This window comes from Harmonia axyridis, chromosome 1 (assembly GCF_914767665.1).
Source record: "Harmonia axyridis chromosome 1, icHarAxyr1.1, whole genome shotgun sequence".
NCBI lineage: Eukaryota > Metazoa > Arthropoda > Insecta > Coleoptera > Coccinellidae > Harmonia > Harmonia axyridis.
The window spans coordinates 63,706,150-63,733,635 of record NC_059501.1 but is presented as its reverse complement, the minus strand read 5'-3'; the positions used below and the strand labels follow the sequence as shown (position 1 = coordinate 63,733,635).

At 35.0% G+C, this 27,486-nt stretch overlaps 1 protein-coding gene across 6 annotated transcripts in view; it reads left to right on the top strand.

The window, feature by feature from the left end:
• Positions 1-27,486, top strand: part of LOC123685826 (cAMP-regulated phosphoprotein 21) — a 78,077-nt gene that overhangs the window by 26,925 nt on the left and 23,666 nt on the right. For 2 of the 6 annotated variants that reach the window (XR_006748359.1, XM_045625704.1), the window contains exons 2-7: positions 7,647-7,701; positions 16,600-16,700; positions 18,400-18,710; positions 22,653-22,858; positions 23,344-23,482; positions 25,867-26,221. Coding sequence is in view for 5 of the 6 variants with exons in the window: in XM_045625704.1 (XP_045481660.1) it covers positions 16,623-16,700; positions 18,400-18,710; positions 22,653-22,858; positions 23,344-23,482; positions 25,867-26,221 (1,089 nt within the window). In the remaining variant the exon portion in view is untranslated. The other 4 variants (XM_045625712.1, XM_045625705.1, XM_045625707.1 and 1 more) reach the window with 4 other exon arrangements.

Here is a 27,486-nt window from a genome sequence, read left to right as displayed (position 1 = left end):
GGAATAATGGTTCTGTGCGGAATACGTATCGCGCACTACGTCCATTTTATTTTGTTTAGCGATGAAGCGCACTTCTGGTTGAATGGCTTCGTAAACAAACAAAACTGCCGCATTTGGAGTGAAGCTAATCTTCAAGTGTATTTCGAAACACCGTTACATCCAGAAAAACTGACTGTTTGGTGCGCTTTATGGGCTGGTGGAATCACTGGTCCGTACTTCTTCCAAAACGATGATGGCCAGAACTTTACAGTCAATGGTGATCGGTAAAGAGCCATGATTACTAACTTTTTCATTTCTGAATTGAACAACCATGATGTCCAGGAGCTGTGGTTCCAACAAGACGGCGCAACATGTCACACAGCTCGTGCCACAATCGATTTATTGAAAGACACGTTTGGTGACCGCCTAATTTCACGTTTTGGACCTGTGAATTAGCCTCCAAGATCTTGTGATTCAACACCGCTAGACTACTTTCTGTGGGGCTATGTAAAGTCATTGCGGATAAGCCACAAACCCTTGACCATTTGGAAGACAACATTCGCCGTGTTATTGCCGATATACGGCCACAAATGTTGGAAAAAGTCATCGAAAATTGGACGTCCAGATTGGACTACACCCGAGCCAGCCGTGGCGGTATATTCCAGAAATCATATTTAAAATGTAATGCCACAAGATTATCTTGCGGATAAATAAAATTCATGTCAATCGAATAATCCACCGTTGTTTTATTGCAATTTAAAGTTCTATAGCTCTAAAAAAACACCCTTTACAAAAGCAGGGAATTTATTGTCTTACCGGTCCTTTTGAATAAATCTCTGTTTGCTAGTTCGTCTATCGAAATGTGTTGTATGTGTGATTTGGTCACTTTCATTGCTCGAAATAGTACACGTACTGCCACGTGGCAATTTGATAGCTCTTATCTTATTGGTGGAAGTTGTATCAGATCTAACGAACATCTGAAAAAGCGTTTTTATGCAGTTGTAACATTCGAAGAAATACAACTGTCAAATTGATCGCGTTCCTGATAATTCAGTGTAAAATCCCTAAATCCCCATCGTAAATATCGTACGCGACCTTGAAACTTCAGAATCGACCCCTATCCAAATTCCAGCGCCCTAACCCATCGAACAGCGATCGCGGTGTCGATTCTCACCCCTTCGTCAAGACGTCTGGCCCAATTACGCGCGTCCTGGCGCAGAATTTCAAGAAAGGGAAATCGGTTAGGCACATGTTCGACCTCGCACAGAAAAATCGATCGATGCCATAGAATTCCAGGTATGGCAAGGATCGATGAGTCTATGGTCCGCATGTCCACAATATCAAGTTCATTGCTACAGTTCAGTGGGCCAGGAGAACACAGTCACACGCTCGGTTGCCGTCCTGCCAAGCGGTTGTGTTTTGTTTGCCGCTCTGCTCGGATCATCGCCTGCTTAGTTCGCGGCTGTTTTTCCCCTCGTTTCTTCTCGTCGATTTGTTTTGGAGATTAATCGGGAGATATTTCTATTGAAGGTTTTACGATGTAGAAAGGTGAGTCACTCGTTTGGGGTTGTATAGGAAGAGGAATATTCTGTTTGTTGTTTTATTTTTTTTCTTTTCGAATGGATGAATGGGAAACAAATTGTTTACCGTCTTAAATGTTATTAGAAAAAACATAACTTTCTTCCAAGCATTCAGCGGAGAACCAGAGACCGGCTCTTCTCCACGTGGCTATTCGAGATGCATGTTGTTTCAAATAAAGTTATTCGGATCATCTGTTTTCTACACTGTTCAGTTATACAACTCCAAGTTTGAAATTTTTGTTATTGCAAGTGTGACAAGAACGTACCGGAAATTGATCAATGAAATACAGATTATGTTTTCATTCACTCAAATAATTTATATCGTTTTTTGGGTAGACTAATAATTATTTTTGTGTTTTATCGACTCGAATTGGTCATTTGAGTTTTGGAGGATTCGAAGAAAGCAGTGAAATCATTGATGTGTCTCAAAACGGTATATATCTAATATCTATACAGTGTGTTAGTGGATAAGTGCGACAAACTTCAGGGAGTGATTCTGCATGGAAAATGTCGACATTTTACTATATAACTTTATATGGAGTTCTTCTTGAAAACTGACGATTTATTGCTCCCAATATTTTGAAAGAAAAAAATGGTACGCCACAGGGATATTTCAAAATAAAGATAAATTTTTGAATGACTCGTTCAATTAGTGACAAAAAATCTGTCATGTCTATTTTGGGGCGTTTTTATGCAAAAAAAACATAACAACAATACATAATGTACTGCACAAATGAAAACTACGTACGGAGCCCGACACTAAAAAAAAGGATGAGAGATTGTTTGTCACAAATGGAACGAGGAATTCAACAATGACATTCAGCTGAAATATTTCAGTAGGGTACCTTTTTTTTTAAACGGAGATTATTACCAGTATGATGATTCTTAATTGCATGTCAATAAATGCGCAATAACTACCTTTCGAAAAACACACCAAATCACATTCGAATATCTCGACCGGTTTCAGAGCAATAAATGTATAGTCAGTTTTCAAGAAAAAAGAAATATTTGCGAACAAAAATTATATAGCAAACTGTTATTATTTTTTTACCCCATAAAATTTGTCCCTCTTATACAAGTAACATGATGAGTTGATGAGATCCTCCTGTAATTCGGCATAAAAATTGGAGTGATTATTCCAAATATTGACTGTTGAAAGGCAAAAGGGCATAAGCGACATTTCCAGTTAAACTGAGTTGAATACATCGTTAGATTTTGGTCTGTGCTTCAATTCTTTGTACAAATCCCTTTCGTCTTTGCCTTGCAAGCAGCTGTTCACAAACAAACAAACGCCGTTCAAAATATCTCGGCTTCACCTCGTACGGGACCCAATTTCCTTATTTCTAAATCATTCCCATGATTTTCAGGCATTTTGAAATGGTTTGTTGCGTCACTAGCAATGATCCTGCCAACTCTTGTTGCGTTTGACATGAGTCTTGATCAAGTAATGCCTCCAATTCTGCATCTTCGAATACCTTCTCCGATGGAATGATAAAGAGAGCTATTCAGGGTAGATTTCATGCGAAACAGCATTGTTGCAAATCAAAAAGAAAATAATACAAGTGAACCCATTTAAAAATAAAATTGAATAAAAAAAAACTATTCAAAAACGTAAAACGAACTTATCACAAGAATTGAAAGCTAAATACGTCTTTAGTCGACTTCTCCTACTGATTTCTTCTTGCTGGTCTATAGTATTCATGTAGAATAAATAATAATAATAATAACCGTCTTTTTTGGGCAAAAATTTAGCTATAGCTATTATTACACTTTTACGTAGCCTTTACCTTTTCAAATCATCGAAATAATTTTTGTGAAGAGACAAGACCTCAAATCCTATAATGTGTATATTTGGATGAAGTAAGATTAATTTTGGGACCTGTTACTGTGATATTTAATCTTTTAATTGTTGTGCAAAATGGATCAACACATTATTCAGAGATAAGCAGGTCCGTATTCACAATTACTTGAGGTGAATTCGATATTTCACATGGAATACGAAGAAGACTTATTTGATTTGTTTTACGTTATTAACACCAATAATACAATTTTTCCAGTTCGCTACTGACAATTAAATAAAACTGAATTTTCCTTATTGTTTCAGACTTAATCCTTGAAATTTTCATGGAAAATCGTTCAAGAGTTGATAAAATGCATAACACAACTTGTATCTCATGAACTCACTTGAGCACAATGTCCAACACTGATTAAGACTACCCAAATTCAAATTGTCCTGCATTTACAATGAAAACAGTATTTATCCGCTGTCCAAAATTCGTTGTCTAGTGAGGGGATCTAAGAATCCCTCAGAGCTAGAGAAAATGAATGGCACATTTTTGGGCTCAATTTTTTTAGAGAATTAATTTCGAGAAAATCGCAACCTTATGAATTCAACTGTTTTCAAGCTATAAGAGAAAATTGTAAAATGGCGTGAATTGAAAAGTTCCCATAACTTCTTCATTATTGGTGCTAGAAACATGAAACAAAAACATAGGCACTTTTTAGTGGAATATATTGATGTAATCATTTGTTTTTCATTGCAGTTACTTTTGAAATTATAATATTACTTAGTTGTACAAGTTTGCTTCAGTCGTTTTGCAATAGAGGACTGTAAGTGTAGCGGTAAGTGGTAGTCGAAATAAGTAGATTGTAGATGTCATACAATGAACTCAGGTATTTGTAAACATAATGCCATCGAAATATTAGTCAATTTATGTCTGCATCATAAAGTTTATCTCTATCAAACATGTCAGCTTATGAGCCAAATTCTCGTTATTTGCGGGAGGTTTTAATTTTCTGCTTCAATATGAAGAAATCTGCGACTGAGACTCATCGAATGCTCTCAAATACCTATGGAAAGCCGCTATTAGTGAAAGAGCGTACTGAGAGTGGTTTCAACGCTTCAAAAACGGTGATTTTGACGTCGAATACCAGCATGGCGGTGGAAGAGAGAAGGTTTTCGAAGATTGGAGGCATTGCTTGATCAAGACTCGTGTCAAACGCAACAAGAATTGGCAGAATGATTGAGAGTGACGCAACAAACCATTTCAAAACGCCTGAAAGTCATGGGAATTATTCAGCAACAAGGAAATTGGGTGCCGTACGAGTTGAAACCGAGAGATGTTGAAAGGCGTTTGTTAGCTTGTGAACAGCTGCTTGCAAGGCAAAACAGGAGGGATTTCTACATCGCATTGGGACTGGAGACGAAAAATGTTTTTTTACGATAATCCCAAGCGCAAAAATCATGGGGATATCCCGGTCATGCTTCCACGTCGACGGCAAAACCTAATATTCACGGTTCCAAGGATATGCTCATTATTTTTTGGTGACCAGCCTGGCGTAGTGTATTATGAGTTGTTAAAACCAATCACAGGCGATCGTTGAGCATTGAAAGACAAACGGCAGCACTAAAACGAAAAACATGATAACGTGAATTCACAGCACTCAACCGGGATTCGTACGCTGCCCGAAAGACGAGAGGAAGTAGAGGCCAGTGAAGGACAATACTTTGAATCAAAAATACACAACCGGTTTTTTACAATAAAGCCTCGAATTTCTGAAAAGAAACGACGGAAGCAAAGTTGTACGCCTATGTACAAATTTGTGTTTTTTTTTTAATGTAAAACATGAACATTACAAAAAATATCGTTTTTATTCACTTTTCAAAAATACATCATGATATATAAATTTCTCATCAAACTATAAAAATCATCAAAACTTTCAGTTTCACACGGCAAATCAACCAAGGGCCCATCTTTGATAATCTGTGAACTCTAGATTGTTAGAATATTCGGTAGCAACCAAGGTGTCAGGATGAAACACCTTCAGATTTGTTCAACAATACAAGTAATACAACAGTTTCAAATTGATGAATTTTACCAAAGGAAAGAATGCAAAGGTGTTGAATTAGGAGACCTTGGTGTCCACCGAATATTTCAATTATCTGAAGTTCACAGATTATCAACGGCACTTGGTTGATTTGCCGTGTGAAACATAAACTATTACTAATTTTTTTGAAAACAGTAGAATTTATGAGATTGCGGTTTTCACCAATAAAATAATTCTCTCAAAAATCGATTCATTTTTCACAAGCTCTGGGGGATTTTTAGATCCCCTCAGTAGACAACTAATTTGGGACAACCGATACAGTTATTCATGAAGCACCCTGTATTTCTCGTCGCGAATCATTTCCTTCTAAACCAGCAATGGTCATTTGCCACGAGGAGATCAATCAAGAGATTTTCAGACCTGGTGAACACACAGGGGTTTTTCTCGGCCGGCAATTCTAGGGAGTAAAAATAGAAATATCCTACGGCATGAAAGTCCATGTCGTAAATCGGTTCTAAATTTAGGTACCACGCAACCTAAGTCAGTGTTCAGGCAGTGTTAATGAATGATAAGGTATATTTGTGATCGTTTTAAGTTCTGCAGTTCAATTCTCGCTATCTGCAATCTAGGTAATTTGTTGAGATTGTAAATTTCTCGTGAGTGCTGGTAATCGTCTCTTTTGATCAGCTAAGAGAGATTTTTTTCTGTCCTGGATTGAAGCAATGTAGATTGTTCCGGGACATATTTCAGGTTTGGATAATTTGAAATGAATATTTATCGTGATCAACACGAATATCCTCCTCAGTGTTTTCCAAGGACTCAGTTGATTCAATCTCGAAAAAATTATACTTTATTATCTGACTGAAAGAATAAATATTTGTTAAAGGAATCTGTATCTCACATAAGAAATGTATGGAAAATATAAACATTGGAATTATGAGGATCTTAAGTAATTAATGTATCAAATGACATATATATAGTAACACTCAAAATTAATCTTTCGAACAACCAGTGTGGATATTACAACAATATTAAAATTTTCTAAATCAATTCATATTAGGAATAAACCTAAGAAAGGTTGAACAGTAATTATAATTCCCTATTCGGTACTTCGAACGATTAAGAAAAAACAAATTTCAGTTGGAAGAAATTTGTAGAATTCAATGACAGTGATAACAAAATTTCATTTATTCTTTTCCAAATGCTTTGCTACAATTTGAGATCTCATAGAACAACTTTGTCACTCTATTTGGAAGATTCATTCAGTGAATTATTATAAGGTTTATGAAGTCTTCTAGAGTTTAAGCAATTACATATTTCTGCTTTAACATTCTCAGAGGAATCTATGTTCAATTAACAAGGCATTATTCCGTAATAATTATTGTAATAGCTCTTGTATCAATACAAACAAATCCACCATTGAAAATTCTAATATTAATTAATATTTAATCAGTGTGTTTCATAAATAACTGTATACCTACTTCCAGTGAAAATGCAGTGCAATTTAGTCTGAAACAGTGTCGAATATTTTTCGTTAGGCAGAGATTAATTGGTCAGTGTTTACAATGATTTGCAGTGTCTACTGTCGATATTTAATGATACAGTAAATGTGGAAACTTATTGTTAATAGGCTTGTTCAATGAAGTATTTAGAGAAGTTTATAAGCGTGAATTTGTTTGTGAAAAAATTGATGTACAGGGTGTTTCACTATTATTAACATCAAGAATTGTTCCTCAAAGTTTTCATCAAAACCTATGAAAGCGTAAAAAGTTATACATGTTGAACATTTTTGATATAATGAATAAACGATAAACGACACGTAGAAAATATTCTAACACGTATTCAGACTATCTCAATTATCCTGCGTGTATATAGTTATCGCTAAAACACTCTGTATGAGTACATAGTACCGAAAACAAATATTAAGTAAGTTGTTTACAGTATTCGAGCATGCACATGCATGTTCTCGTCAATGAGGTGTGATCAAAAGTAAATCTACCATTTTGTATAAATTTATATTCATTTCATCGATATTAATTTTTAATTAAAACTTTATATAACTTCTGACAGTGTAGAGAAACATCTTCCTCCAAATATATAATTACCTTACCACTTGTACCTATTCATGTTTAGGGCTGTCCAGAACAGAATTCTTCTCATATCTGATTTTGTTCGAGACTTCGAGTGCGTCCCTATATTTATCGATTTTCAACTATTGTGTTGGTTTTTAGGAGTTATTGACAATTTCATTTGTTCTAGATGATTCCAGTGTGAAGTTCTGGTAAATGGTTCCGATGGACAGTTCACAAAATATGTAAGTAGATTTGAGATATCTCGAAATGAAAACAAATGTGATGAAATTCAATATTGAGTAATGGGGAGGATCTATGACGGCATTGAATGTACACATAGTGATTTCAAAGATGTTTTTCCTACAATTGCTATGGAAAGTAGAATATTTTTCATAGCTTACTGAATTTTCAAAACTATGTATTGCTCATACTGTTAGAAATATTATTCCACAAATAGTATATTCTAAAACAAGTTGCAGAATGGACTCCTATTCCAACACGAATGCGAAAACTCGCTCCTTCGTCGCTCGGTTTCGAACGCTTGAGTGTTGGAATTGCCTTCTGCAACGATTATTACACGATATTTCAGTCAAGTTTTTTGAAATATTGTCGAAATTCAATGAAAAATTTAGATTATATGTAGGATCCGGTTTATTGTTCCCTGTAAATAATTGAGATGGTCAACCGGATGCGTGGAGCCCTATTAGTCTCTTCAAGTGCCAAGGGCATGACAAATTCAATGAATTTACAGGGAACGAATGGTTATTGTACATAATGCACAAAGGATGTGATTCTTCGGGGTGTCGAAGAATGTGTCAGAGATTTATTGGGGGGTTGATAAGGTTCGAAGACAATACGGTCGTGCCATATGTTTTCTCAGGCTCTAGTCCTTCTAGAATATTCGATTCCAGGAATCAGCGAAGATCTTTGGGGGCGGTAAGGCAAAAGATTTCATTGGACTAGGAGATAGTACTTTCCCCCACGGGTGTGGCCAAAACGAAAAGAAGGGATATTCGAGAGGGTAGTTCCAATCGACAGAGAGCACAGTTGAGATTAAGCCGAAGACGGGGACAGTTAAGAAAAAACCAAAGACGGGTACAGACGGTACAGTTCAACTTAAGTCGAAGACGAGACAAGTTCGGTCGGTCAACTTAAGACGCACGACGTAAAGACGGTTCGCGGACTAGATTAAGACGAGTCGCGAACAAGTTAAAGACGAGACGACCGAAAACTTGAAGTACGACGAAGACGTTTCGAGTAATCAATTAAACGAGAGTTAAAGACGAAATTCAGTACCGTATACCGTATAGTAGTAAGAAACTTGTTATTAGGACGTTATTGGGATCTTCTCAATACTGAGTTTTCACTGTATAATTGTGGCTTTGTAAATAGATGTGAATAATTCAAAAGAGTTTCATTATTACAAATCCAACAAAGTCACGGAGAAAAGACGAAAGGCCAGGTAATCGAATCATACCTCTAGACGATCGATTAACCAAGCCTACATTTATATCCTAGCGACATTTGTATTGTATCTTGGCAGTTGGTGTGACTGTTACGAAAATTGACAGATTACGGAATTTTAATTTGAATCGTACGTTTCGAATTTTGAAATAATTTACAATTACGCCTTAAATTCGTGAATTATGTCTGACGAAATCGATTTAATACCACCAGAATTAAATCACTCTAGACAGCCACAAAACGAAAAATATAACTGAAAACGATGCTGTAATGAGTTCATTACAGCACTGTTTTTAGAACTGTAATGAACTCATTACGATACTGAAATAGACAATCAATTTTCCCACACCTCGCTTGGTAGACCAATGATTTTGGGTTTTTGTACAGATACTGTCAACGAAGTCCATTTTGAAGTGAATTAGGTTCATAGAATAGAATAGAATAATGTTTATTGTCCCAAAACAAAATTAACAAAAAAATATCATTAATTGAATTATTTAAATTTGTGCAGTTGTAGGAAAAGTATAGTGTGCAACATGTGGAGACAGTCAAACTTGGACTTTCCTACTTGTTGCACAATATACTATCCCATAACAAGTAGTCATTGAAATAAACTCTTCAAGACTTCACCCTTAACCGTGAGGTCTCATAAAATGCCTAGCTACCAGTACTAGTTTACAGTGGAGGCGGTGTGTGTTAAATCTGGAAAAATTAATTATTGGGCGCTAGGTGAATTCACAGTCTCTCAAATTACAATTACAAATTCTTAAATTAAAAAGAATAAAGGAAGATACCAAGTTACTACTAAATTACAAAATGCAAGTTATTTAGGTTGTACAGGGTGGGCAAATAAGCGAGGTAAGCGGCTTTATCTCAGGATACACTCATCGTAGAGACTTGCGGTAAAAAATTTTACCACTAAAGTGAACAAGAGAACACACTGGAAATAGTTTTGAAGTTCATACCTCTACCGCTAGGGGGCGTAATAGCTACCGTCGAGTAGAAAAATGAATTTTACTCGAAAATGTTTCATATGAAGTTGAAGAAAAAATATCATCACTGTAATCCTTGGAAAATTCTCTATCTTTTTAAATTGTCACTTTCGATTTTACGACATTAAATAAGGGTAGGGGAAAGGGAGAAATCTGATTGATTGAAATGCCTGTAACTTCAGTTTGGCTCAACATTTTTGAGCAAATTAGATCTCGTCTGAAAGATAATATTTTGTTGATTGAGGACAAAATATATTCATGATAAATTTGTTTTGCTGCCTCCGATAGGTGGCGCTAAGTCAGAAGTTCATTGATTTTTTCATTTTACTCCGAAATTTCAAATGTAATTATAGGATTTTCTTAACAGAAACAAAAATTCCATCAAATTTCCATGAAAAAATCTACAGGTCGCAAAGCGATAGTTTCAGGCGTTCTGAAGTTATGGCCGAAAGAAGATATCCTTCAACTGATGCACTGCAATGAACCAAATTGTGTCTTTAAGTTCTTACAGAAACGGAAATCCCATCAAATTTGTATGAAAAAACCAACAGGTCGCAAAGCGATAGCTTCAGGCGTTCTGGAGTTATGGCCGAAAAAAGAGATTATTCATCTGATGCACTGCTAAACTAAATTGTGTCTTCTTTCGGCCATAGCTCCAGAACGCCTGAAGCTATCGCTTTGCGACCTTTTGGTTTTTTCATACAAATTTGATGAGATTTCTGTTTCTGTAAGAACTTAAAGACACAATTTGGTTTTTCGCCGTGCATCAGTTGAAGAATATCTTCTTTCGGCCATAACTTCAGAACGCCTGAAATTATCGCTTTGCGACCTTGAGGTTTTTGCATGCAAATTCGATGGAATTTCTGTTTCTGTTAAGAAAATCCTATCATTACATTTGAAATTTCGGAGTAAAATGAACAAAACAATGAACTTCTGACTCAGCGCCCCCTATCGAAAGCAGAAAAAACAAATATATCATTAGTATATTTTGTCCTCAATCAACAAGATATTATCTTCCAGACGAGATCTAGTTTGCTCAAAAATGTTGAGCCAAACTGAAGTTACAGGCGTTTCAATCAGTCAGATTTCTCCCTTTAACCTACCCTTATTTGATGAGGGAAAATCGAAAGTGACAATTTAAAAAGATAGAGAATTTTCCAAGGATTACTGTGATGATATTTTTTCTTCAACTTCATATGAAACATTTTCGAGTAAAATTCATTTTTCTACTCGACGGTAGCTATTGCGCCCCCTAGCGGTAGAGGTATGAACTTCAAAATAATTTCCAGTGTGTTCCCTTGTTCACTTTAGTGGGAAAATTTTTCACCGCAAGTCTCTACGATGAGTGGATCCCAAGATATAGCCGCTTACCTCGCTTATTTGCCCACCCTGTACATTAACAGTGGTTTATAGTATATTCGAGTGGTATCAATCATCAAATAATGATGTAAGGTGTAAATAAATGAGAATTATGGATTTTAAGTAATAGCGGAAATTGGATGGATATCTCAACAAAGCTAGAGGCACGTCGCGTCGTATGAGTTCAGGGGAAGGCACCTTACCAATTTCTAGGTTGCATGGAATCTTATACAGCGAAGTTTGAATTCGATATATGATATCGAACTAGTACATTTTGGGATCAGTAATTCAACTCACATGATATCGTGAACTGACAAACGTAATTATATGGTAAATTGAAACTTTTTAAGTACATCACTTTGGTTTCTCTATTTGTCCCTCTTTTTCACATTTAATTTCACAGGGTGTCCTTGATTCGATGCCCACTGGGCGTATCTCGAAAACTATAAAAAAAAATCTTCAGGGATCTCCTTTCTCGAAATAATGAGATATCAGAAATAAGATCATAAATATCTCACTTCATTCTCGAAATTATCTGAAAAATGACTTTTCTGTTCAAGATATTCGAAAAATTCTAAAACGTTTTTTCTGTGATCTCTTATGAGTATCATATAAACCATAAAAATTAATAACCGTTTTAAAGAGATAGAGGAGAGTTGGTGTTTTTTAAATGGGACCCGTGAGAAAATATTCTGAATGAAAACCTCCCATTTCTACACCTTTCCTAGTTCTCAACAAGAAATTATTTATTGTTCTTCTAATCATATCACGGTTGTTTCCTACATCTGCGCAAGCTTTTAATATTCTCTGTCGCGTATTTCTAAGCCATGCATCAATTTTGAATTTCAGTCCTCGATTTAGACAGCTATTTTGAGGAGCAAGAATATGTTTTCTGCCGAAACATCACATAAATGGTACGATACATTGCTGACCACGTCCATTACCGTGCTTTGTATCCTATTTCAATTTGAGACTAGTAAAATTAAAGGACATCATTTCCAAAATTTTTTTTGATAGTTCCATTGCAATACTATATTATGAAATTAAATGAATAGGTTGTAATTTTCTCAAGCAACTAATTGTTAATATTTATTTTTGCAGTAAAACAAATACATGCACAGATCTCATTTTCCAAAATGGGTCGCTTTGTTTTAAATTCAATTTCTAACTTAATATTTCACACAGCTTATTACAAAACTCAGTTGGTGCTAAAAGTTCACAATAGAATGGAGTTGAACAGAAAGCTATAAAATCCAGAATCTAGGCTGATAACATCAAATATTACCACGAAATAAATAAAAGCATGACCGTAGTTACAAAATACATTAATTCCTTTATTTTCTTTACTCTTTTGACAAAAGTGTGCCATATCAAGTAAAAATTGAATTCATTAGATTGAACTATTTATTTTTTCATGGTAACAACGACATTCTCTAAAACGAGTGATTTCAAAGTTAGAAAGAAAAACCTGAGTACTCCTCTGAAATTATTAAAATTTCAAACGAAATCGGGATGCTGATTCCCGTTCATGAATCACCCTGTATGTCCGAAACTAGCAGCCGTTGGATACACAACAAGCTACTTTTCCGAAATGCCTGCATTCACCTCTAGGCTATGGCCAACCACTCATGTAACACCCTGTAAAACTATTCTCCCTACCAGACGTCACTCACCAAGTACCTAGACAACAATAAGAAGCCACAATACTTGCGTAACATCATCAGATATCTCCTATAAAAAATATTCAATATTTCCCCAAGAACTCAACTGAAAATCGAAAAAGAAATGAGAGGAAATGTATTCATCTCGCGATAATTGTTTTTTTTTTCATCAAATCAAAATATTTATTCAGATTCAACTTGAATGTTGAAATTAAATGACGAATTGGCTTCTTCTTGAAATGGCAATTTAATGCTATTTAAAATTTTATTTTACGATTTCTAGTGATATCTTTCATTTTAATTAGAGTGCTTCACCTGACAAAAAAGACTCCGGTCTGAAAACAGTCGTATAAATCTTCGAGTTTAACGATGTTCAAAACCTCTACGACGTAATTGATCAGAATTATTCATAGAAATTGTTCGAAGTTATCACTGTTATTTGTGCGCACAGTTTTGTCCGCAGTTTGACGGATTACAAGCAGCAACAATAAAATCAGTTTGTCCACAAATAACTTTACACGCTTTTCAGATGCAACGACTTCAACAGTATTCATCTGTGCTTTACCTCACATCCAGGTTTTCAAACGACATCAAAGAAATGCATAATAGGCGGCATCTTGAAAGAAAAAATCACAATAAGCGATAAATTGTCTGAACCGTTCGATGTTTATCGATATTCAGTAAACATGCGATTAAACATAGAGCCCTAAGGCGCAGTTTCACCAAATGCTTCAATCTTGACTTGGCTCTTAAGTGAAGCCTTAGATCACGATTAATGTAATGTAGCGTTTCACCACATTCCAAAGCGCCATTTAATCGACCAATCGCGATTTAGCAATAATCGGCCATTTTTGGAGGATTATAACCTTTCAAGTTGAGATTAATAATTATTTATCAGTATGGAACTCTTGTCTATGTAATTATTTTTCCGGAAATTTCTAATTTTTGGGTCAATTTTATCAAAATATGACTATATGCATAGGCTCAATATTTCCCATTTAAAATACACGTAAACTTTGTTTTTGTGTTTTATGAAATTTATTGCAAAGAATAATTTATTGATATGTTTGATTGAAATATTATTTGAGAAGCAGTTAAACTTGTTAATAAAAATAAATAAGTTAATAAAATTACTTATATAGTTTTTTTTCCAGAATGTGTGGTTTTGTGAAATGGGATAATTTCTTTATAACTTCTGCAAGTTTCCGACATTTCGAAGCACATCACTCGACATTTTCGGCAAAAATAAACTTTTTTTGTTTACAAGATGACAAATGATTTGAAATGTTATAATTATGAATGAATGACACCTGACACCTAGCGCCAATGGTGGTCATCACTGCTAATACCATACAGAACACTATATAACTTTTTGTTCACAACGTTGCCAAATGGTTTGACTATTTAATCGCGATTTGGTTAATCGCGATCATCTTCGGACGGGTTGATGCATGGTGAAACAGAAAACACTGTTAAGCCTGCTTTAGTAACAAGCGGAGTTTAATCAATCTGGGATCAAGTGCTGTTTGGCGAAACTGGGCCTAATAGACATTTCGTGAAATCTCAGTCGACTTCGGGAGCCTCATCTTCTATATTTTGTGTAGGCGAATTTTGGCAAAACGATTTATTGTGAAGATTTCTACGTTTTGTGAAGAAAAATACTCACTTATGAAAACACCTTGTATAGCTTCAACTAATAACAAACTCTAAATGTTTGCTCACTTATCTGAATAATTTTCTGCCCAAGTACAAAATCAGTTCACTAAAAAAACAAGAAATGAAAGAATAAAGTTCAGTAAAAAGTATGGCCTCTTCAAACATCAACCACAGCTTGTCAACGCCTTTGCATACTTTCGATCAGATTGTTGAAGAAGACTTGATCAATTTCTCACCAGAGTTGCGGTAAAAGCCGTTTGAGTTCTTGGAGAGTATGAGGAGGTGGTTGGTTTGGCTCTTTGTTGCTGATCCCAAGCGTATTCAATGGGATTGACGTCTGGCAACCGAGGGGGGGAGGACTAATGTGGATTACCAAGGATTTTCAGAGCTTCATCCACAATTCACGCACGATGAGGTGACGCATTATCGCCCAAAAACAAGAAATTTGGCCTAATAGCAGCATGAAACAATGGAATAATATCGTCAGTAACTTGCTCTATGTAAATTTGCGCATTCATGGTAGCCTCAAGCACCAACAATTCTATACGTCCCAAACAGTAATTGTACCAACTCTGAATGTATTAACTTCCTGAACCGATCTGCGATTCCTGGGCACCAGAGGATCGGTCCATGCCCGAACACTGACTATTCGAAAACCGTCCATTGATCGTTCCAATTCACGTGTTCATTGACCAATTCAAATCTCTGTCGCATATGATTTTACGTTAATGGAATCCTTCTCAAAAGTCGTCGAGAATGTGGTTTGGGTAATGCCTCAAAGTCTTCGACGAACTGTTTCAAACGAAACCAAAACACTAGATGCATTCAAAAGCCGCTGTTGCATGATTAGACATGTAATCAAAGGCACCTCTACGTGAAGACGCAGTCAGGCCTATTTTGTGCATGAGTGGTAGATCTTGGGTGTCGACTTCTCGGCCTTTCGACTAGGGAAACTATGATTTCACTAACTTGAAAGAAATTCGGGACATTTCTCTGATTTCGTCCCGCCTCGATCATACCAATCGCCCTATTGGCTTCATCCGCACTTAGTTTACGTCTAGGCAAAACGAATTTTCAGATTTTGAATCAAAGTTGATTTTAAGAACGTAAAACAACAAACTGAGTCGAAATTCTTAGAAACGCAAACGAGAAGATCATGCCTGAAACTGAAAAAGTTATGAAACGAGGAGAGAAAAAACAATTCATTTGGTAGACAAGAATGGGCAACTTCTGAAAACGGTCACAAAGTTTTTGAACTTCCCTAACTTCTGGAGCAGTATATACTCGTATCTTACCCAACAAGTAGAACCTTAAAGTTGCAAAATGGCGAATGCGCCAGTATTAGCTTTACTAAATTTAATTTTCAAATGCATTCATTTTAAGATAATTATACTTGAAATGGTATTTATCCTTCAACATGAGGAATCGATAGATTTTATTTACAATAATAATAATACTCTTTATTCCATAGTATATTGGAGAATGACAAAACCAATTTTCCTTTTAGTCACACCGCTGAATGGTTAGTCGAATGTCCTTTCAGCAATATCAAATCAAAAATGTATAACGTAATTTACTTTTGAAAAGAAAAAGCGACCGGTGCAAGGATTTTTCGTACAAGAATCATAGGTTTGTTGCGTTACTGTTTTGGCACTGTGTCAATTGACGTGCCATCTAATTCACTCATTGATGTTCAACAGTATTCTCTATGTGCTTTCAAATGATGTATCACAAGTAGATGGTTCTCATTAGGATTTCTTGTTTTGGGGTGCCTAGGGCTTAAAGGGTGTATCGGGGTGAGGGCTTAAAGCTGCCTTCATTATTCCTTCTCTATGATATTGAAACATGTTTTTGAAAACCCACCCTGTATGTTTTTTTGTGTATCTATAGCTTTACTCGAAAATTGTTGGAATATTCATTATGTGTGAATTATAAATTGAAAAAGTAAACTTAGATATGATTTCAATGTCAAACATGAATAAAATAAAAGAACCTTAATTTTTTTCAGAAATAATAAACTTAGTTAACACAATGAAACAGGGGGAAACCCGTGCCAGCATGGACGAGGAACTGGAGGAGGACAATTCTGAAACGCAGACACGAGTCTCGGTAAGTGATTTCATACATTTTTTTCTACGCTTACACCATAAGAGAGCTGAGGGTATATCGCTAGCTGAACCAATAATGGCACAATTCGAAAGAGTAATAATGAGGAATGCCAGTTTGAAAAAATTGCAATCCCTGATTAATGACGATTAAAAACCTTGGTGTAGCACTCGGTGTAGCATATTAATCTTATATCCTTAATCTCTGATTGTGTTTGGTATCAAGGATCTAGGGAATCTAATTCTGTGTAATTATTAAGAAAACATAATATTTAATCAAATAAAAAAAAAATGTCTGAGTTGTACTACGGCAACAATCTTACCGATTTTGTGGGACACTTAGCGGTACCAAAGGAAAAATTCAATATTGAAAAATTTAGAGTTGTGTCATTCTACAAGCGATATACTTTAGGTGTACAACTTTGCTTCCGCCGTTTTGCAATAGATGGTTGTAGCGGTAAGTGCTAGTCGAAAATCGAAATGAATAGATCCTAGATACAATAAACTTAGGTGTTTGTAAATATAACGCATCGAAATATTAGTCGATTTGTGTCTGCATCATACAGTTATTGTTGATTGAAGATGGAAGGTTTTAATTTTCTTCTTTAATATTAAGAAATCTTCTGCTGAGGCTCATCGAATGCTCTCAGATACCTATTGTGATACGCTAGTAGCGAAATAACGTGCCGAGAGTGGTTTCAACGCTTCAAAAACGGTGGTTTTGACGTCGAAGACGAGCAAGGCGGTGAAAGAGAGAAGGTTTTCAAAGATGCAGAATTGGAGGCATTACTTGATCAAGATTCGTGTCAAATCCAACAAGAATTGGCAGGATCGTTGAGAGAGACTCAACAAGCCATTTCATAACGCCAAAAAGTCATGGAAATGATTCAGAAACAAGGAAATAAGTGGGTGGCGTACAACTTGAAGCCGAGAGATGTTGAACGGCGTTTGTTTGCTTGTGAACAGCTGCTTGCTAGGCAAAGACGGAAGGAATTTCTGTATCGCATTGTGACTGGAGACGAAAAATAGGTTAATTCTGATAATCCCAAGCGCAGAAAATCATGGGAATATCCTGGTCGTGTGTATTACGAGTTGTTAAAACTGACAGACTGAAATAATCACAGGCGATCGTTATCGAACGCAATTAATGCGTTTGAGCCGAGCATGGAAAGACAAACGGCCGCAATACAACTAAAAACATGATTAAGTGATTTCATAGCATGACAATGCTCGACTCCATGTTATGAAAGTGGTCAAGACAAACTTGGAAACGTTGAAATGGGAAGTCATACCCCACCCGACGTATTCTCCAGACCTTGCTCTCTCGGGCTTTAAATCAATGATACACGGCCTGGCTAACCAGCACTTCCAGTCTTATGAAGAAGTAAAAAATTAGACCGATTCGTGGTTAGGTTCGAAAGATGACCAGTTTTTTCAACGCGGGATTCGTACGGTGCCTGAAAGATAGGAGAAAGTAGTGGCCAGCGATGGACACTACTTTGATGTTTAAATGTATAGTCAGTTTTTCACAATATAGCCCCGGATTTCTAAAAAAATCGGTGGAAGCAAAGTTGTACGCCTTTGTATTTACTTCATTGGGGAAGTATACATATACTACTCAAAATGACACATTTCGTTAATCTGAAAATAATCATTGGATTTCATTCTTCTGTCAGTTACTAACGAAATATTTCTATTTTCAGCGAAGCATGAAGGCAAAACTTCTGGTCCGAAGCCATGCAATGCGCGAAGAACAATCTCCCCCGCGTCCCCCCTCGCCAAGAAACAATACCCCCCATCATGTTAAGTTATCATCTCTATCCCAGCCCTCTCCTGTAAGTCCGTCTAATCCCGTTGTTGTTTTAAGTCCTTCTATTAGTAGAGGAAATTCTCCTTCTAGGTCCCCTTCTAGTGTTAAGTTGAATGTGTCTCCAAACAAAAAGTGTTCACCCCGATGCCTTTCTCCCTTAGAAGATGACCTTCATCAGAGGATGAGGAATGTTAATCTAGATAGGTAAGAACTGTACTACATTGTGAAGAAACACTTAGCTTTTGCATGTTTCTTCAAAGCGGTTACGTTATATCGGACATAAAACTTAAACAAGCTTATTTAATGAAATTTCTAGACGAAAAAATTTATATTATCCAAAAGATGTATCAGACAGTGAAGGTCAACATCAACCAAACAATAAAAGTAAATTCTCAAAATTGTTATTTCATTTGTAAATGTCGATTTGTATACCCATTTCACAGAGGAGTAAGAGAGAAGATCTGTGACTATCTGACTATCTATTTCAGAGATTGTTATCTTCGTATATTCTACCAGAGATTTAGTTTTTTCAGTTATAGTACAGTGTTCTCAAATGCAAGTTCATGAAATCGATGTACAAGTTGACATTTTGTAAATTCAATAAGTTTTTGGAAATATTAGACACTGATGAGGAAAATTGTATCGAATAATACAAAAATTCCAAAAAGTATGTTTGTCTCTATGTTAATTTAGTTTTTCAATCTATTAACTGCTTACTCAATTTTTACAGTTCTGGTTAATTTATTTTGGTTGGTTTTGATTTTTTGTCAGTTGTAATTGTATTTTTGGACAAAATGAGTATCAAAAAGATATATCAGAAAGTGAAGCTTTTGGCCCAATAATGTCATTATTTTGATATTTATATTAGAGTGCCTTCATCAAGTAGACTCATTTACAAGTAGGGTGGAAACGAATATTGATGAAACGTTTTAAAGATCATATCAATGGGTTCAAATCTCGAACAACGCAGTTGAGTATGTTAATGGACAAAATTGGACTTAGTGTTCCGTAAATATGGCAGTTTCAAATTTTGTTGTTGTTAATTTCAAAACTGTAGATTCGTTAGAAACGAAAATTTGCATTTGGATGTTGAATGTCCATTTAAGCAAGCTTTTAACAATGAAAGGAAATAGCTTTATTTCATAGACTCATAGAGTAATAAACATAGATAGAGGAAGAATATGCAATTTTTACATGTTCCCAACATGGTTAGATTACGTTGTCGGATTGTGATATATTTTCAAATCAACAATTTTACTATATCGTTATGAATGTATATTATATTGAATGAAATATATTTATTTGAGTGATTCCCGATTAAATATGCAAATTTTAATATTTGGAATCCGATACTTTTCCTAATTGTCGAATAATAATAAGCAGAATATTTATTATTTTCTGTATCTACCTGCTGAAATTCAATGTTTGGCAACTTTTGCTCTCCTAATGTAATCAGTCGTTTCACGTCGTTTGGCGCGCTTGAAGTTTGTTTTCTGAATTTCTGATATATTTAGGTATTTATTTCAATATATTTTATTTGATATAAAACATTGATTCACTATAGGACATAAGGAGTGCGTTCTTTGTGGAGAAACTCGCGAATTCAGTGAAATATCGTATCACTGATATGTTTTAATTTCCGTGCGCTTCATGTCAAATTTCATAGTTGATGGAGACAAAATTTTATTACTGACAATGAGAGAGGCTCGCTCTATCTATGCTTGAAATTGAAATTTTCGAAAAAATATCATCTCGTGATACAGCTTAACGAAATTCTGCACAAACCTTGATCTCATTATTTTATAACTGATTACTATCCAATTAGGTCAATAAGAATAGTTTTTTGGCCGGATTGAATACAATTTGTCAACAAGTTTTCCATCATTGAGTCCTAACCTGCCGTTTTAAAACATTTTCGTATAAAAAATCGTAATAAGACACATTTGGGCACCCTTCTTCTTAAGACGCAAAAATAATTAAATACTCTATACGAGCCATGATATTAAACACGCAGTGACATGCAACGCTCATTAAAATATCCACACAGTTCGTGTTTGTGCTATTGATAGCTCCAAAATGATGACAAAATGTTTCATTCGACTTGAATATTCCTCGAAAATGGGGCCAGTAACTGATGGTGCGATTATATGGTTCAATTAAAATTCTAAAAATATTGTTATGATTCCAAATCAATTCAGTAACGTGATTTCTGAAAGATTCCGTGATGAAATGTATATTTTATTCGGAATTATATACTCGTATAAATATTTTGAAGTAAAATCTTTCAAAATGGAAGGATGGAAAGAATTTTGCAAATTGTACATTTTTTGACAATGCAGATTGTGCATTATTCATCTTTATATCGGTATCTCAGCTTGACACAAAAATTATATATTAGTAAGTTTTATCCAAGGTTTAAACACAAGATCATTCGTTTCAGAAACTACATCATTCCAAATCAAGATTGTGGTATAATTGTAGTTTATAAATGGGTCAACAATGATAGCTATTATATAATGGTATTTAGCGTCTGTGAATATAAGGAAAATAATATCACGGCATGCGAACAATTTTTGTACCACCTCCAGCGGGACTCGAACTTGCAACCACCGAATCGCTAGTCCAGTGCTCCATCAACTGAGCTACCGAGGATTTGAAAAATCCAAATGCATACGAAGAATCGCTTCTCCCAGAATCCAATGTTAGTAGTATTTTATATATTACAACCTATATAGTTCGCAAGGGTTTAGGAAAGGTTGAATATGTTGGAAAGGAACTCATTCACTGTCAGTGATCATCACGATTCTATAACCGTTATCTTGCGAACTATGTAGTTTGTAAGGTTGGGAGAGTCGGTTCCTCGTATGCGGTTGTATCTTTCAACTTCCTGGGTAGCTCAGTTGGTGGAGCACTGGACTAGTGATTCGTAGTTTGCGGGTTCGAGTCCCGCTCGGGGAAGAAGAATTGAAAAATTGTCTGCATGCCGTGATATTATTTTCCTGATAGCTTTCATTTAGAAAAGTTATAGAGTTTGGTAAGCGATGGAGAAGTAACATTTCACGGTACTAAAAGCCATTGATGCATGAAGTATACTTCACTTTATCTACAAATAATTAATTAATTCGAGATATTTCAAAAAATAATTCAAATTGCCAAGAATATAAAATTAGTAAAGCTGCAGAATTTTTATCACAATTTGTTCATAGCATTATTGTAAAAGATGATTTGATCATGGCCATATCTTCTTCACACAATATTAAAAAATATTCAATGTAGTTATTATGTACAATTTTTATTTTGATTTCTCATGCTGTTTCTCGCAATTGAATTAAATATATGCCTAACAAGTAGAAGTACAATTATTAAACATAAAAAACAAATGTCTATTCTGACCTGCAGGAGACGTATAAGAAGGTGCAGTTTTTGAACTTATTAAATTAATGAATTCATAAAATTCTAGTTAAGTTTTATAGAATCTCCCAAACATATTTATCTGCTTCGGTAATATCAAGGAGACTTATTTTCAACTAAATTACAGCACATTACTGTCATGAGAAGATATTTTTTATGAATGTATTTTCATGTTTCCAGTATTAAGAGTGGATGTTCTTGCAGTACAAGTTGTACAATTTTTCTTATTCTCATTTGAAAATAGAAGTATTTTATTTCCATAACTCTCAATATAATTACACTACGTGTTTGTCATTGGCAAGGCACGTGAGTTTTGTTTTGCATTATGATATAATTGAAGAATTTCATGAATGGAAAATGGAAATAAATCTATTAATCGCTCGCTTATTCCCTGAGTGATTAATATAAAATAAAAATAATTATGGAGTTTATTTCGGTAAATAAACAATGATATATAAACAAATGATGTTATAGTACAAAAACCACAAGTGTACCTACATCTTATTTGAATTGGTCGTAGATGAAATATTTTGTTCAATAAAATTCTACCAAAAGATATTATGAATTGCATGAATATTTCTAAGATTATTTTTTGAAATTTTATTCTTTTTAAACTTTCAAATCTATAAATGGTCGATCCATAATGCCTAATTTCCTTTTGACACTGCATCTATTCATATCAATAAAGATCATCCCCTTCAACCTAGTGTACAACTAATTAAAAATTTGTTTTAGGGATACTGAACCACCCAGAAACGAAACTTCTAGTCACAATGAAAATCGAAGAAGATACCGAAACGATTCAAATCAGGATTCTATGGATAGTTCCAAAGAAAAATCAAGCGTCAGCACTAGTGGAAGTTCCAATATTCTGAACATATTTAGAACGAACAGTAAAACAAAACTCAGACATCAAGGATCTTCGCAGGGCAGCTTTGATGGTAATTGTTCAAAATAGACAACTGGCCAAATAGATTTTAGTGGGACGGACGTCGGAAGAAAACTTTTCAAGATTTTATTATGTGAAAAATGCACTAGAATGCTGGAATTCAAACATTCAGACCTGAGACCGGTTTCAATCTTTAGTTATAATGTCCAACACAATCTGAGTTGATTTCGTCAATTTGCATATCACTTCAATCAATCCGACTTGCGTCTGAACAGTAAAAACACATTTTTCCCTGAAAATTCGGCTTCAATCATCAACATATAGAAAGATTAATTTTTTTAATTTCATCAACTTCGGAAGGATATATCTCCCCTAATATGCATTTTGTGCTTTGAGTTTATTCATCAAACTATACTTATTTTTCAATGTACTATCACCCCAGAAAGATTGGTAAACATTTTTGACTCACCCTGTATATCTTTTATTGATGTTCAATTTGCGAAAGCCTGAAGATGATGAAATACTGTGGATTTTCAGACAGTGGAGAGCAGTATAAGGACACCACAGGAACAGATCTCAATGTTTTCATTCCAGAAACGTTGAATCGAAACCCAAAGGATAGGGCTTTTATGCTGCGCATTGAGAAGGAACTAGTCAGCTTAGCAAGAGATGAAAAGTGAGTATCGTAATAAATTTTTGTTCAACAAAAGTTGTTGTAATCAGCTTTTTTTACTTGAAATCTAACATGAAAAAGTCTTGATATTCGTCGAAAAAGCCTCATCTTCCATATCACAAAATAGTATATTCTAAAACAAATTGCAGAATTGATTTCTATTCCAATATGTATGCGAAATTCAAAACGCATGAGTGTTGGAATTGCCTTTTGCAACGAGTATTAGACGATATTTTCTTTATTTCAGTCAAGTTTTGTGAATTATCGTCGATACTCAATGATAAATTCCTATTCTACATCCTAGTGACTTTTTTATTGTATCTTGGCAGTTGGTGTGACTGTTACGAAAAGTGACAGATTACGGAATTTGAATTTGAACCGCTCTTTTAGAATTTTGAAAAATTTTATTATTACACATTGAATTCGTTAATTATGTCTGACGAAATCGATTTAATACCACCAGAATTAACATTATCCAAATTATATTATATTGACAATTGACGTTTGTTGAAATTTGATAGATATCAGTTTATCACAAAATGAAAAATATATCTGAAAACAATACTGTAACGAGGTCATTACAGCATTGTTTTATATTTCTGTAATGAACTCATATAAAAATTCATATTAATTTTTTTTAAATCAACATGGCCGTGAAAAATCGGACCCTTCTACTTTTGTTCATTAATGACATTATGGAAGTAAAGTTGAATGTCATCAAATAAGACTTGATGAATTACAAACTCGAGAATATGCCAGCCGACACAATTCTCTGTTGATAGCAAGCTTTGTTTTATTGAAACGGAGCGTTAATGCAGAAGTTTGATGCTAAAATGAAAGTTGGTTATATTCAAGCGAAAGCTGGTTATTCGTGGTTATTCCCAAAGGTCTATAACCGAGGGCAAGACCAAAGATAACCGTGGTTATTTTTGGTTATTTCTTTGAATTCGCATTCTCCAAGGTTTGTTATATTTCTTTATCTATCCGCTTCGTCGGCGTCGCTCCTTGTTTTGCCAACTGTGATTTTTGCATTCGTCATCGCTATACACTTACCTGTTTTTTTCGGTTCTTTGTATCATTCTTGTCACAAAATTTCAATACTGCAGTTATCAGAGAACTGAAATGAGTTATTTGCATTGAGTGATTAAATGTGTTTCATTCAGATTGCATTTTATTTGTCAAGACATCGGTTTTGAATTGGTGTTCCTTAATTGAAGGTACAGACGAAAATGACGATTTCTCGTATCATTTTAAGAAAAAAAGTCCTATAACATGGGCTCGCGAGAATCAGGGTATTAAAATTTGATTTTCTCAAGTTTTTTCTCATAGCATCTTCCCTGCACAAGATATTCAACTCAAATTTGGCATAGATATTCCAAGTTTTCATCGTGTGATATGCTAATTTCGAATGCAATTCCACAGGGAATTTTTTTCCTCCAGAACTTTTTCATGGTGAACCACTAGTAGTTTAGAAAAATGTAAAAAGAAACTCTGGTCCAGTACTACACTTTTTGGTTTCTTGTAGTTTTGTCGTATCTGCTACCGATTGAGAGAAAAAAAATTCAAACAACTCTTTAGTACTCCTCAGGAAAATCAAAATTATTATAAAGATCCAGTTAGTAAGCTGTGATGAATAAATTAATGAGTTTTGGTAATAAAAATTCGATCAACTCGTATAAGCATCACAAAAAAAAAGGATTACAAGAAACACCTTGCATCTCGAAAACAAAGCGTTTGTTTATTAGACTTTTCATTCTTAAAATTATCCAGGGAATCTCTTAAATTCCTTCGTACCTCTAATTTACATAGAAATACCATGTATAAGGTAACCAAAAAATTCTATCAAACCTCTTCTTCTCACATTATAGATACATATGAGTAAACGTAGTCGTCAACAAAAAATTTTTCGATTACCCCTCCCCAAGAAAAAAAAAGACCTACGCTCTTGTGTTTTGGGAAAATACCTACATACTACGAATATTAAAGAGTAAATTAAATTCAGTCATGTCTCTATGCACCGAACGCCTAATTGACGCCAATGATGAAATAACTATAGTAACGACAAGCAAAATTACTTCTTGTCTCTCATCTAAATGTATATATGAATAATTAATCCAACATTTGAGTTTCAATTTATTCATGCACGTGGAGAAAATAATCTCCCAAGCTGCTGAAATGCATCAGATATTTTCGCTCTTATATGACTTCATCAGGTTTGAAAAAAAATTAATAAAAACGTATTATAAAGGTCAATAATTTAACCTGTCACATGAAAATAAAATGAATCATTATGAAAGCTCGTTTTTTTTCTGTTGTCAGTATGCTCTATTCTCTCAAATTAATATGGTTCATTTTCAGTTTTAAAAAAAATATTTTTTGTTCCACAGAAAAGAGTATCTCAAATTTCCTCCAATGTCGAGTTACCAACGCATGCTGGTCCACAGATGCGCCGCCTATTTTGGTATGGATCACAATATAGAAGCCTCTGGTAAATGCGTCGTTGTCAATAGAACCCGAAACACCAGAATACCAGAACATCCATTTCGGAGTCATATAAAGGATGACATCATCTTCAGCGAAGAACCGAGAAGATCTATTCTCAAGAGGGAGTCCAACAGCAGCGACGATTATAATTTTAAGAGTCCAGATAGGGGATACGGTATGGAGAACAGACGTAGTAAGAGTTTTGAGGAAAGAGAAGAAGAATACGAGAAGGTCAGAAAGAGGATATTCAAGGGACAGGTGAGGTGAAAATCATTATGTATTCAGCATGTATTTTTGCTTCGTTTTATTCGTTCGCATGATTCTATTTGATGTAACGAAACTTCTACACCTGACTCCTCATAAAAATTAATACCTCGAGCATCAATACCAAAACTAAAATATGGATATTTCAAGAATTGTATAAATCTTTAAATGTTTCTCAATTCTAGAACTATTGATACATTTCAACACTTATGTACTATTGCTACCTGATTTTTCTTTATCCTAGGAGATGAAGGAGGTGAAAAAGAATTGGACCAGCTTTCATTGTCGTTATTTGTTCATATTAGGTGTAGTAAAAATGAATTCATTATTTTTCCAATAGATAGCTTTAGTTGTACGAGTATGTATCTCGCGTTGTATAAGATGCACCATGCATTCGATAGTGAAAACATGGACATTGTCGATTGTAAGCACTGTTTCAATTGCCCAAGAGCTAAAGATTGCACAAAAAACCATTTGGAACCATTTGCATAAGAAGTAGAAGCTCGATTTCTGAGTACCACACGAGTTGACGCAAAAAATCTTATGGACAGAATTTCCATATGTGAATCACAACAAAATCGATCCATTTTTGAAGCGGTTGGGACTGGTGATGAAAAGTCGATCACGACAACGTCAAGCGAAAACGGTCGTGGTTTCGAAACGCGGTGAGTCGGCGGAAATGGCCAAGAAGGTTTTGCTGTGTTTTTGGTGGGATCGGCAGGAAATTATCTACTATGAGTTGTTCCCCTACGGCACAACTGTGAACTCGTAACTGTAGTGTCAACAGTTGGACCGTTTAAAGAAAGCCATCGCCCAGAATCTGCCAGCTTTGGCCAATAGAAGAGGAATTGTGTTCCATCAGGACAACGCCAGGCCACACACATAGATAGTGACTCGCCAGAAGCTCCGGGAGGTTCTTATGCATCCACCTTATAGACCAGACCTGGCACCAAGTGATTACTATATGTTCCTGTCCATGGCGGACAATTTTACTGGTGACAAATTCGCTTCAAGAGAGGCTTGTGAAAATCGTCTGCCTCAATTTTTCGCCAATAGAGGCGAGGACTTCTATCAGAGAAACATAATGATATTACCTTCAAAATGGCAATAAGTTATAGAACAAAACGGCACATATTTACCTAAATCAGATCGTTCTAACTATGGTAATCAAAGCCTTGTTTTTCATGTAAAAATATTGGATTTTTTTACTACATCTCATATAAAGTAATATTGCTGTGTTGTGTGTGGGCTTTCACAAA